This window comes from Micromys minutus (genome assembly GCF_963924665.1).
Source record: "Micromys minutus genome assembly, chromosome: X".
NCBI classification, from domain to species: domain Eukaryota; kingdom Metazoa; phylum Chordata; class Mammalia; order Rodentia; family Muridae; genus Micromys; species Micromys minutus.
This window is the reverse complement of record NC_137970.1, coordinates 95,117,217-95,131,045: the sequence shown is the minus strand read 5'-3', so window position 1 is coordinate 95,131,045 and position 13,829 is coordinate 95,117,217. Positions and strand designations below refer to the sequence as shown.

Genomic DNA, 13,829 nt, shown 5'->3' with positions numbered 1-13,829 from the left:
TTATCCTAGTGCATGAGAAGCATAGACAGGTTATTTTTGGCAAGTTGGCTAGTTCTATTAGTCAATTGGCAACCTTTGCATTCAGCAAGAGAGACTCTTCCTCAGTAAAGTGGACGCCTCCATACATGCCAGTGTTAATAGCACACTCTTGAATATGCACAGCACACATACATACCCATTCAAAAGGACTTGGGAAACAAAACAACCACCAACAAAAATGGGCCTTTTTTGCTGTTGTTATGACACAGCATCTTACTATTTAGTCCAGGCTGGTCTTGAACTCATGATCCTTCTGCTTCAGCCTTCTGAGGGCTGTGATTACAATTGTGTACACCAAGCCCAACTAATATAGAAGAGTTTTTTCTTCTTTTCCAGTTCAACTTGGCCATTATGGAATGAGGGTCTATTTTGACACCTCTGACAAGTGGTCATTTTAACTTTGTTAGAATTTTTTCTTTTTGAAAATAGTAGTTTTATTTCTGAAATTTTGTTTTCAGTGTTTTCTGTGATACAAACTTACTATGGATGCTACAGGTTACAGGGTGAGTCATCAGTATCAAGAGAAGTTAAAGGTTTTATAAGTATATGAAAGATATAGTTTATAATTTATTTCAGATTCAGGAAGTTATTTTATTTTTATCAATTATATTTATTTTTGAGACGAGGTATTTTTGTATACCTGGTCTGACCTGGAGCTTATACTATAGACTAGTTTGGCCTTTAGCTTGTGAGCCTTTTGCCCCCTGCTCCTGGGTGCTGAGATTACTTACAGGTGTGCACTACACCATACCTGATGCAGAAAGAGGTATTTTTAACTAAGTTTTAAATAAGATGAGTCTTTTAATAGGAGAGAGTATAGAAAAATGAAATTTGTATCTCTTTTCTTCCCATTATAGATATTGAGACAAATTGTTTAGAAGAAAAAAGCAAGAGAGACTATTTTACACAATTGGTATTAGCATGTTTGGTAAGTTTTTAAAATATATTTCCCCCTTCTCAATTTTGCATTGAATAAGTATAATCATAGTTGATAATTTTTAAATGGAAGAAGATATTGGCATTCAGTTGACTTCATGTTAAGGTGAGATTTAGATCTTGAAATGGAATGTTTTGTGAAAGTAGGTATGCAATTTCTGTGAAATAATTATAATTCTAAATTACTTAATTTATCCCTATAAAAACTTCCAGTGATATTTCTGACCCAGTCAGTTCCTAACATAGAAATCTTAACTATGAATTAAGTAGAATTTATTGTAGGCTGTTCTTAAACTGATTTTTTTGTAAATTTTATTAGGGATAAAATGATGGAGGTAGTTTAAAACTATAAATACAAGTTGTGTGGTGGATGTGGTTTAGTTGATAAAGTGCTTGCCTAGCATACATTGAAACCCCGGGTTTTATCCCTAGTACCCTATAAACTGGGCATGGTGACACTTGCTTGTAGTCTCAGCATTGGGAGGTGGAGACAGGATCAGAAGTTCAAGATCATCCTTAACTATAATGAGTTCAAAGACAGCCTGGGATACATGAGACACTGTCTTTAAACAAACAGTAACAACCTTTTCCCACAATAATAGAAGTCACAATTGTCTAGTAAGCCACTTCATGTTCATGAAATTAGAGCCAAAGAAAAATACCATTACTAGGGTGTAGAAGAATGTCCTTGCCTTTTGGCTTAGTGTAGAAAATATAGAATGCTGAAGTAGTAATATGTTTAGTGAAAATTGAGTTAAGACAGGCTCAATGTAATGAAATTTAATCTGTAGTTTTACTCTATAAGCTGTGTATAGCAAACATGTAATTTTAAAGTAATTTTTGAAAGAGCTATATAATTTTTTTTCCAGTATTTGGAGAGTCATTTTGTTGAATTGAAATTCTAGGATTATACAGAGATGCGATTTTGTATTCTTATATTGGAAAGATTATTTTGAATATATTTAAGAATGTATGCACAGTTGGAATGCTAAAAAATAAATGGTCTTTAATATTTTTTAATGCAGTATTTAGTTTCAGACACAGTTCTGAAGGAACGATTGGATCCAGAAACTTTGGAATCATTAGGGCTTATCAAACAGTCACAGCAGTTCAACCAAAAGTCAGTTAAAATCAAGACAAAACTCTTGTAAGTATATGTGACTTATGCTACAGATCAAGCAGCTGAATGTTGATTTCTCGTTTTGAATAGTAGCAGTTTCTAAAGGCTCTTTGAAGGCTATTTTTTTTTTTTCTTGCTGTGGTTAACCTTTTTTTTTTTTTTTTTTTTTTAAAGAACATTTATATTATTGGGTTTTCAGTGAGCTATCCTTGTGCTAACTTTGTCTGTATTAGAGTTTGGGATAACATTTTTTAAGAAGATTTATTTTAAATGACATGTTTGTAATCATGGGCACATGAGAGTGTGTATGTGTGTGTGTGTGTTATGTGAAGGTGCCTTCAGAGGTGTTGGATTCTCCCTGGAGCTGGAGTTACAGGGAAGTATATAATTACTGCGAATTGAACTTGAGTCCTCTGGAAGAACAGCAAATGCTTTTAAACTGCTGAGCTACATCTCCAGACCTTTAGTAAACTCTCTGGTTATTAGCATTAAGTATTTTATAATCATGACTATATTCAGAATATATTCATAATGGTGGAAATATTGGTATGTTGCTGTGCTCTCTTGTTAATTAATAATGTTTTCTATACTAAAGATACACAAAAGGTTAAAGCTAATAGCCATTCTCATGATTGTTTTAAGTTAGTGATATTCAATGAGAGTATACTGCATTGTGCAAGCTTGATAATTGAAATTAATTTTATCCTTTTAATGATATTTCTGATTTCAGTTATAAGCAGCAAAAATTCAATTTACTAAGAGAAGAAAATGAAGGTTATGCCAAACTGATTGCTGAACTGGGACAAGATTTATCTGGAAATATTACTAGTGACTTAATATTAGAAAATATCAAATCTTTAATAGGTAAGCCATACCTGTGTCTATACAGTATGTGTTATTAAGATAATCATTATTTTTAACTTTTAGAAGATATCCATAAAGAAAAAAATGAATCACCCTGAGCTGTATAGTGAGTTTGTGGACAACAGGAAACAAAACAAATAACTCTACACCTGGGATTATATAACTATTAATTTCAGTATTTTAAAGCATTTATGAAATTTATCATAATCTTTATGAAAAATGGTATGTCTATCCTTTAGTGATTGATCAGATGAGTGAGCCTCTAGCCCTGAAAGAGCCTTGCTGTCTTCTATAGCCTTTTTTGTCATTGTTACTTGTATGTGTAGTCTAATCTTCTCTGTTGATACTTCTGTCTGTAAATTTTAACTATATCTCAGACATTTTATAGAGGGTAGAAAATAAATAAGAAAACTTTAATGAATGTTTGGAGAGCTTTAGTTCTGAAAGTAGATGTTACAGAAATATAGCAGAAAAAATGTTCTCTCTAGTTTTTAAATAGCATTTCTGTCACATTACTTTTGTCTTGAGCATTTGAAGAGAGTAGCTGACATTTATAGACAGGAGGAATGAATAGGGCAAACCTGGTTTTCTAAGATTGGCAAGAATTCCTGGTATTATTTAGTAGGTAGTGTTCTACCAAGGGAATATTTTGAAGTGTAAAACCGTACATTTTGTGATCCCCAGGAGGAAAATTATTTTCTGCCTCTTTGGTTACAACATAGCTGCCATTTTTTTTCTCAGCTTGTTTTTTGTTTTTGTTTTTGTTTTAAATCATTCCATTCATTTACATCTCAAATGATATCTACTTCCTGGTTTCTTTACTTAAATGCCTCCACAAAGCATTAGGAGAAGGGAATAAGGATTCTGCCAAACTTATTAATTTTTTTTTTTGGTCAGATAGAAACTCTGAAACAGAAAGAAAAAAAATCTCCTAATGCTTTGTGTAGGCATTCAAATAAAGCTGTATTTATTTCAGTCTTTCTTATTCTTTGACTTGCTTTTTGATGACTACGAGTGTACAAGCTAAGGCTGCCATTCAGTTTAAATTTACCTTTTTCTTTGAAGTTGGGTTCTGGTAGCTGATCTAGTTTTGTTTGTTTTTGTTTTGGTTTTTGGTACTTCTGTTCTACACTGATTGAACATTAGATGAATAAGCCTCTAGCCCCGAAGAGTCTTGCTGTCTTCTATGGCCTTGACTGTGTCAGTGACCTGTTTTTAAAACTCCTCTAGTACAGACTTCTTTTCTTTCCAGAATAGGCTATGCATTTTTTCTTGCAGATTTTACCCTCTTTTATCTAGCTTGTGAAACTTGTCAGTACTGCTGTACTGTACTGGTTTTGTGTCATGTCCTCACTTAAGATAGTGGTCCCTCTCTCTATGGAAACCCTCCCAGCATTTGCTTTCACTTTATCTCCTTTTATATGATGTCTCTTTTTTCTGTTTTTTTTTTTTTCTGGGTTCTTACCTTTTTTTCTGCCTTTGTTATTTTGGGAGCATTTCAAAGACTTTTCTTAAAGTTATGCTTTTATGTAACTGGAAATTGTATACTCCTCTCTCTTCATCAACTTTGCTCTCCTAGAAAAGAGGTTATTATATCTATAGAGAGATATGTGATGGCATCTTCACTTCAGGTTCATGATCTACATGGATAATCTATAAGTAAAAACAATTTGATTTCTTGGTTTGCATTTACTCTAACCCATCTGGCATCCTGTAAAGTGTGGTAGACCAGATAGACTCAAAGAGCATCTTCTTAAGGCTTTCCTGGGCACCATTTTCAGCATTCCCCTTGGGTTATTTTTCTTGTTACCACTTAATGCTATATCAAGTATAGTTGATTCTCTGTTTCTACAAGGTTGGAAATATTCGTGGAAGAATCTGTTACAAGTACTTATGTTGTATTAGTTATTATAACTAATCTTTTGTGATATGAAGTATGTAAGACCATATATATCAAATATATGCATATCTTGTTCCATTTTTATATAAGAGACTGTAGCATCTGTTGATTTTGGCATCCTTAAGGCAGCCTTGAAACAAACTTAGATACTGAGATTTGTCTCTACCCTCAGCTCTGTGAGGACATTTTTGTTTGCTTTGTTTAGTTCTCAATTCTTAGGGTTTGATTGATGCTAAATAATAACTAAATGGAAAGCTAATGGATATTTTGCCCATTTCTAGTGTCTGTGGTAGTTTTTAGCCTCTCTTTCTGACATGGAGAAATTTAGAAAGCTTAACTCCCTGACTCATTGTTTCTTTCTGGCCAGATAACCTTCTGTTCTCCCGGTAAGTCAAGAAAGGAACTTTTCATGTAGAAATCAAGGTTAAGAATTTAATTTAATTTAAATTTTTTCAACATTCAAATTAATTGGGTGTACTCTCAATGCAACTCCATTTAGGTCTTGTCTCATGTGACCAAAATGCTTCAGCTTTATGGCATCCTGTTTTTTTATGACATCATCTGATAGGTTTCTTCATGTTCCTTTTCACTGTATTCTCCTAATGCTCAATCTAGATAGTTCATACAGAACTATCTTAGCTCTGATGTTCATTGGCCATTGTGAAAAACTGATACCTAGTTTGGAAGGTGTGTACTCTGGGTACAGTTGTATTCAGATGCATTGATCTGGAGAAATCCTCACTTATCACCCTTTAAGATTCTGAGAGATGAAAGTACATGTAACTGTTTAACCTATGTTGTTTATTACTGTGTAAGCAAGCACAGAAGGAGAACTGCTAGATGATTGCTGTCTAAATTGTGACAGTAAATCTGAACAACCCACTAAGTAGGGAAGAAAATGATTAGTAGACTATTAATACATAGGTCTTTTCAAGGGAATTTTATGTCAAGGTGTCAGATATAATGTGTATTTTAAAAATCAAAGAAAATATAGAGGTGGGCTCATTTTTCTGAACTAAAGTATTAATATATATCTGCCTGTCCTAAAGCAAACAAATAAACATTATTTTCAATACCTTAAATATGCACAATAAAGTGATTGCAATAGTTTCACCTAAGTATATGTTCAACACCTTTTTTTTTTTCATTTGTTTCTGTTTTGTTTTGTTTTTGAGACAGGGTCTTCAACATCACTCAGCCTTGCCTGAAAACTTGATTCTCTTGCCTCAAGTTCTTTTGGGTGGGGTGGAGTCTTTAATTGTTGTAGTTCTTATATATTTTACTTTTACTAATTTCTCATTTAAATTTCAAATTAAATCTTTTAAATTTAAAATTTCATGTAATTCCATCTGTCATTTCTAGGGATCATTTCCTGTGCCATTGGAGTCCTTTACAGAAAGTCCTTGTTTTGCCTAAATTGTGAAGCACTTTTCTCTAGCGTTTCAAGTTTCAGGTCTTACATTAAGGTTATTTATTGATCCATTGGAATTATTTTTGTGGAGGAGGACAGAGATGTAGTTCTACATTCTTCCACACACTGATATATTCTTTCCCAGGCTCTATGTGTTGAAAAGGCTATCTCTTTTTCAATATATGTTTCTGGCTACCTTGTCAAAAAATTAGATAGCTATATTTTATTTCTGGATTATTGTGTGCATACAGTATTTGTCATCGTAGTTCTGTAGTGTAATTTGAGATCAAGTTCTGTGTTATCACCAGCATTATTTTTTATGCTAAGGATTGCTTTGTACTTGAGAACTTTTGTGCTTCTATAATGGAATTTTAGTTTTTGTGTGAGACAGAGTCTTTCTATGTCTTCCTGCTGCTTGGTTCTTGTGCTGTAGATCAGGCCGGCCTCAGTCTCATAGACACTGGTTTGCCTCTGCCTCCTGTGTGCTGGGATTAATGGTGTGCATTAGTATGCCTGGTCACATGTGATCTTACTAATGTGTTCTTGAATTTGGTTTGTATGTATCTTACTGGACAGATTTTCCACCTATGTTTTTCTTTTCAGGGAAATTGATCTATTCGTCTGAATTTTATTGGACTCTTGTTTTTTTTTTTTTTTTTTTTATGAATGACTTTATTTTACAAAACAAAGATAAATGTACAGATTTTAAACATTTTTTGCTTAAAATTATACATTTTTGTCAGTACTGTTTTTTTCAGATATTAAAATAATTTTTACATAAAACCATGTGAATATATTTTTTAGTCAGTACTTGATTTTTTTCAAGGGCTTGACAGTATGCATTGAAAACCTAATAGTTACAATAAGCATAAAGTACATGAAAAACAAAACGCAACATGGAAATAGTCAAAGTCTTCTTGTTTTGTAAATATATGTATATTTTTTTGTTTTCTTTATTTCTTGGACTTCATACAGTCTGTGAGTTGTTTCTGGGGCAGTGCAAGCCTCTGGGGTTAGCATCCCACTATCAGTGACTGCATATTATGTCTGTTCTTTTGTGACTGGGTTATCTCACTCAGGATGATATTCTCTAGATGCAGCCATTTTCTTAAGAATTTGGTTAAATCATTGTTTCTGGTGGCTGAGTAGTATTCCATTGTGTATATGTACCACAATTTTTGTATCCATTCGTCTTCTGAAGGACATCTGGGTTCCTTCCAGCTTCTGGCTATTATAAATAGAGCCGCTATGAACATTGTGGTGCATATATCTTTGTTGTGTATTAAAGTGTCTCTGGGGTATATGCCCAGAAGTGGAATAGCTGGGTCTTCAGGTAGTACTATATCCAATTTTCTGAGGTATCGCCAGACAGATTTCCAGAGTGGTTGTATTAGCTTGCAACCCCACCAACAGTGGAGAAGTGTTCCTCTTTCTCCGCAGCCTCGCCAGCATCAGCTGTCATCTGAGTTTTGGATCTTGGCCAATCTGACTGGTGTGAGGTGGAATCTCAGGGTTGTTTTGATTTGCATTTCCCTGATGGCTAAGGATGTCGAGCACTTCCTCAGATGTTTCTCGGCCATTTGGTGTTCCTCAACTGAAAATGATTTGTTTAGCTCTGTACCCCATTTTTTAATAGGGTTATTTGATTCTCTGGTGTCTAGCTTTTTGTGTTCCTTGTATACCTTGGATATTAGGCCTCTATCTGATGTGGTGTTGGTAAAGATCTTTTCCCATTCTGTTGGTTGCCGTTTTGTATTCTTGAGGATGTCCTTAGCCTTACAGAAACTTTGCAATCTCATTAAGTCCCATTTGTTAATCTTTGACCTTAGAGCTTGAGCCATTGGTGTTTTGTTCAGGAAATTTTCTCCTGTGCCTATGTGTTCTAAGGTTTTCCCTACTTTCTCATCTAATAGTTTCAGTGTATCTGGTCTAATGTGGAGATCTTTGACCCACTTACACTTGAGCTTTTTACAAGGAGATAAGAAAGGGTCTATTTTCATTCTTTTGCATGCTGAGTGCCAGTTGGACCAGCACCATTTGTTGAATAGGCTGTCCTTTTTCCATTGAATGTTTACTGCTCCTTTGTCAAAAATCAGGTGACCATATACATGAGGGCTCATTTCTGGATCTTCTATTCTATTCCATTGATCCACATGCCTATTTCTGTACCAGTACCATGCAGTTGTCAGCACAATTGCCTTGTAATATAGCTTGAGGTCAGGGATAGTGATTCCCGCAGATGTTTTTTTGTTGTTGAGGATGGATTTCACTATTCTAGGTCTTTTGTTATTCTATATGAAATTGCACATTGATCTTTCCAATTCCATGAAGAACTGTGTTGGAATTTTGATGGGGATTGCATTGAATCTGTAGATTGCTTTTGGTAGGATGGCCATTTTTAAGATGTTGATTTTTCCAATCCATGAGCATGGGAGATCTTTCCATTTTCTGAGATCCTCCTCAATTTCTTTCTTTAGAGGTTTGAAGTTCTTGTCATACAGGTCCTTCACTTGCTTAGTTAGAGTCACACCAAGGTATTTCATAGTTTTTGTGACTATTGTGAAGGGTACGTTTTCCCTAATTTCTTTCTCCACATGTTTGTCCTTTGAGTACAGGAAGGCTACTAATTTGTTTGAGTTAATTTTTTTATCCAGCCACTTTGCTGAACTTGTTTATCAGCTGTAGGAGTTCTCTGGTGGAATTTTTGGGGTCACTCAAGTACACTATCATGTCATCGGCAAAGAGTGATGTTTTTATCTCTTCCTTTCCGATTTTTATCCCCTTGATCTACTTTTGCTGTCTAATTGCTCCAGCCAGGACTTTCAGTACTATGTTGAATAGGTAGGGGGAGAGTGGGCAGCCTTGTTGAGTCCCTGATTTTAGTGGGATTGCTTCGAGTTTCTCTCCATTAAGTTTGATGTTGGCTGTTGGTTTGCTGTATATTGCTTTTATTATGTTTAAGTATGGGCCTTGGATTCCTGTTCTTTCCAGGACTTTTAACATGAAGGGGTGTTGGATTTTGTCAAATGCTTTCTCAGCATCTAGTGAGATGACCATGTGATTTTGGTCTTTGAGTTTGTTTATATGGTGGATTACGTTGATGGATTTCCTTATGTTAAACCATCCCTGCATCCCAGGGATGAAGCCTACTTGGTCATGATGAATGATCGTTTTGATGTGTTCTTGGATTCATTTTGCAAGGATTTTGTTGAGTATTTTTGCATCAATGTTCATAAGTGAGATTGGTCTGAAGTTCTCTTTCCTTGTAGGGTCTTTGTGTGGTTTAGGTACGAGGGTTATTGTAGCCTCAAAAAATGAGTTGGGTAATATTCCATCTGATTCTATCTTTTGGAATAGTTTGGCGAATATTGGTGTTATATCCTCAATAAAAGTCTGATAAAATTCTGCACTGAACCCGTCTGGACCTGGGCTTTTTTTGGTTGGGAGGCTTTTGATGACTTCTTCTATTTCTTTAGGTGTTATAGGGTTATTTAGATGGTTTACTTGGTCCTGGTTTAACTTTGGGACCTTGTATCTGTCTAGGAATTCATCCATTTCCTCCAGATTTTCCAATTTTGTGGAGTATAAGTTTTTGTAGTAGGATCTGATGATTTTTTGAATTTCCTCAGTTTCAGTTGTTATGTCCCCACTTTCCTTTCTGATTTTGTTATTTTGGATACTCTCTCTTTGCCCTCTAGTTAGTCTGGCTAGGGGTTTATCAATCTTGTTGATTTTCTCAAAGAACCAACTGTTGGTTTTGTTGATTTTTTTCAATGGTTCTTTTTGTTTCTATTTGGTCTATTTCTGCCCTAATTTTTATTATTTCTTGCCATATACTCTTTTTGGGTATATCTGCTTCCTTTTGTTCTAGGGCTTTTAGCTGTGCTGTCACATTGCTGATGTGAGCTCTCTCCAGTTTCTTTTTGGAAGCACTTAGGGCTATGAGTTTTCCTCTCAACACTGCTTTCATTGCATCCCATAGGTTTGGGTATGTTGTGTTTTCGTTTTCGTTGAATTCTAGAAAATCCTTAATTTCTTTCTTTATTTCTACTTTGACCCTGCTATCCTTTAACAGAGCATTGTTTAGTTTCCATGTGTATGTGGGCTTTTTGTTGTCTTTGTTGTTGTTAAAGACCAGCCGTAGACCATGGTGATCTGAGAGGATGCATGGGAGTGTTTCAATCTTTTTATATCGATGGAGGCTCGTTCTGTGTCCAATTATGTGGTCAATTTTCGAGAAGGTGCCATGGGGTGGTGAGAAGAAGGTGTATTCTTTTACTTTGGGATAGTATGTTCTGTATATATCTATTAATTCTAGTTGGTTCAAAGTCTCTGCTAGTTTTGCAGTGTCCTTGTTCAGTTTCTGTTTCCCTGATCTGTCCATTGGTGAGAGTGGGGTATTAAAGTCTCCCACAATTATTGTGTGGGGTGAAATGTATTTTTTGAGCTTTAGTAGGGTTTCTTTTATGAATGTGGGTGATTTTTTATTTGGAGCATATATGTTAAGGATTGAGAGTTCCTCCTGACAGATTTCCCCGGTAATGAGTAAAAAGTGTCCTTCCTTATCTTTTTTGATAACTTTTGGTTGGAAATTTACTTTATTTGATATTAGAATAGCCACTCCAGTTTGCTTCTTGGAGCTGTTTGCTTGGAAGTTTTTTTCCCACCCTTTTACTCTGAGATACTGTCTGTCTTTGTCTCTGAGATGAGTTTCCTGTATGCAGCAAAAGGCTGGATTTTGTTTATGTATCCAGTCTGATAGTCTATGTCTCTTTATTGGGGAGTTGAGACCATTTATGTTAATAGATATCAAGGAATAGTTGTTTCTGTTTCCTGCCATTATTGCTTTTTTGGGTTGAGTTGTGTCTGTGTTTTTTTCTTCTTTTAGTTTTCTTGTTTAGGAGTTTTCTTGTTTTTACTAGGCTGTATTTTCCCTCATTGTATTGGGTTTTCCACCTATAATTCGTTGTAGTGCTGGGTTTGTGCTCAGATATTGTGTGAATTTTGATTTGTCTTGAAAAATCTTTTTTTTTTTTTTCTTGACAGTTTGTAGTTGTTTAGTGAGAGCCATTGAGATTCCAAAGCTTTTCTACTTTTTCACTTTGGAGCAGTATTTTCTTTTTATACTGTCTCATCTTTTTACCTGGGTCATCCAGAAGGTGTTTTTAGTCTGATGTCTTACCACAGTTTCATTTGCTGGCATCTAAGTTTGAAGATTTGGTGTGGAAATGTAGGGTGAGAGTTTTCTCTCTTCCGGTTTCATCAGTTCTTTTAGTTGCTTATAATGTGACCAGATAAATACTAAAAAGAAAATTAAATGTCCGTCCAAACAATTTTTTGAAAGATTTGAGGACATTGAACTCTTTTGATCACATTATTTTGAGAGTTCTTGGTATAATGTGAATATAAAGTTTATTCACTTTACATTCATATTGTCATTGTATCAGCTTTTTAGAAAATCTTTGTGAAAGTGTATCTAGTTTGCATTTTTTGTCCCCTAACCCTTTTTGTATCATAATCAGTACTACCACTACCACCACCATCACTACTAAATCATCAACAACAACAACAACAACAACAATAATAATAATAATATGTTTTATCTGTGTAGCCCTGACCATCCTCTGTAGACCAGGCTGACCTTGAACTTAGAGATCCACCTGCCTCTGTCTCAAGCGATGAAATTAAAGGTGTGTGTACCACTATTTTAGGCATAGTTTTTCTTCCTTTAATTAATTGATTAATTAACCAATCAATTAATTAATTATTTTTTCACACAATGCATTCCATATCTATCTGTCTGTCCATCCATCCATCATTTCATACATTTCATATAATACATCCCAGCTGGCGCTTTCCCTCCCTCCACTCCTTCCAGTTCCCTCTCTTACCCTTCCTCTCTCCCAGATCCACTCCTCATTTATTTCCCTTCAGAAAAAAGCAGGCTTCTCCATAGTATCAACTAAACATTATATAATAAGATGCAAGAAGAGTGCTCACAAACCTCCATATAACGGCTGGCCGAGTCACAGACGCCTGTAGTCAACTGTGTATTTTAAGTTTCCACTCCCAATTATGCAAAATAAGATAGTTATTAGTACATTTTTTAGGATAGTCATTCTTTTAAGTATATTTTCTGACTCTTGATCCAGTGATTCTTGCTCCAAGATGTGTTTTATTATGTTTTTTTTTTATAAGTAATATTTCTGAGAAATTGTTTACTGTGGATTTATTAGTTTGTTTCTTTGTCTGTATTTTGGAGACGTGTGTGCATGTGTGTGTGTACCTTCATGTGTTTTCATTTCTAGAGGTTGAACTCAGGACCTTATGCATCCTAATTAGTTATGCTTTCTATTCTTTTAAAAAAGGAATTCTTCCTAGTTATTATTTTTAAATTAAAAACACCATTTCCTCTGTCTTCTAAGTTCTATCCTACCAGCAACATGATTATTGAATCTGTAACTTTGTCTAATTTTTCCTAAATTTACACATGAATATCTCCTAGTGTTCACTATAGTATTATCTTGGTCTGTTATTTCCATATTAAGAATTTCAGTTTGGGGGCTGGAGAGATGGCTTAGTGGTTAAGAGCACTGACTGCTCTCCCAGAGGTCCTGAGTTCAAATCCCAGCAACCACCTGGTGACTCACAACCATCTGTAATGGGATCTGATGCCCTCTTCTGGTCTGTCTGAAGATATTGACAGTGTACTCATATACATAAAGTAAATAAATAAATCTTAAAAAAATTCAGTTTGGCTTCATTTTTATAACAATCATTGTAGACTTAATCATATTTCTTATTTGTATCTGGTTGCATTTGCTGTAATATACTATCTGTCCATATTTGGATAAACGCCAGTTACTTTCAGTAGATTTCTTCATTGATCATTCTTAAAAAGGTATGGACTCTCCTTAAGGGTAGAAGAGGCAGTATCTTAATTTTTGTATCACAAGGCGATGGCACTTAGTGCCTTGGATAGCTATATATAAATTAAATGGAGGAACGAGTTCATGGCTATTTCAGGTCTGTCACTTGTTTTTTCACGTTTTATTCCAGAATGATTTTCTCTTTCTCCAAAGAAGTAAAGATCTCTTTCCCTCCCTCCCTCCCTCCCTCCCTCCCTCCCTCCCTCCCTCCCTCTCTCTCTCTCCCCTTTTCTTTCTACCTCTCGCTGTTCTTTCTCTTTCCTTGTCTTGCTTTTCCTCCCTCCATCTCTCTTTCTCAGTTGCTTAATTTAACTGAGAATTGAGAGCTAGGATCAACAAAAGCCTTTCAGGATGCTTAAAGACAAGAAGATGCAAGTTCTACCACAGCCATTATTTGAAAAGAAATAACTGGATATTGAAGCTTGCTGATTGTTTAGATTTTTACTAATATATAAAAATCGAACATTAAAATGTTTCAGACCTTCAGTGTGACTTCTTTAAACTACTACAGTAACTAAAGATACTTTATTTTTCTGGTTATTTCTATTTTCATCTATAAAATATGTAGCTTTAAAAATGTGCTTGAAGATTTTCCTGTGCAGGAGGGGATACACACTTTGAAAATAAGTT

At 34.9% G+C, this 13,829-nt stretch overlaps 1 protein-coding gene across 2 annotated transcripts in view; it reads left to right on the top strand.

Annotated features, from left to right (window-relative positions):
- THOC2 (THO complex subunit 2) overlaps positions 1-13,829 on the top strand; it is a 112,119-nt gene that overhangs the window by 32,375 nt on the left and 65,915 nt on the right. For both annotated transcript variants that reach the window (XM_080909516.1, XM_080909515.1), the window contains exons 5-7: positions 897-967; positions 2,001-2,122; positions 2,826-2,959. In XM_080909516.1, coding sequence (XP_080765642.1) covers positions 897-967; positions 2,001-2,122; positions 2,826-2,959 — 327 coding nt within the window. The remainder of the gene's footprint in view (positions 1-896; positions 968-2,000; positions 2,123-2,825; positions 2,960-13,829) is intronic.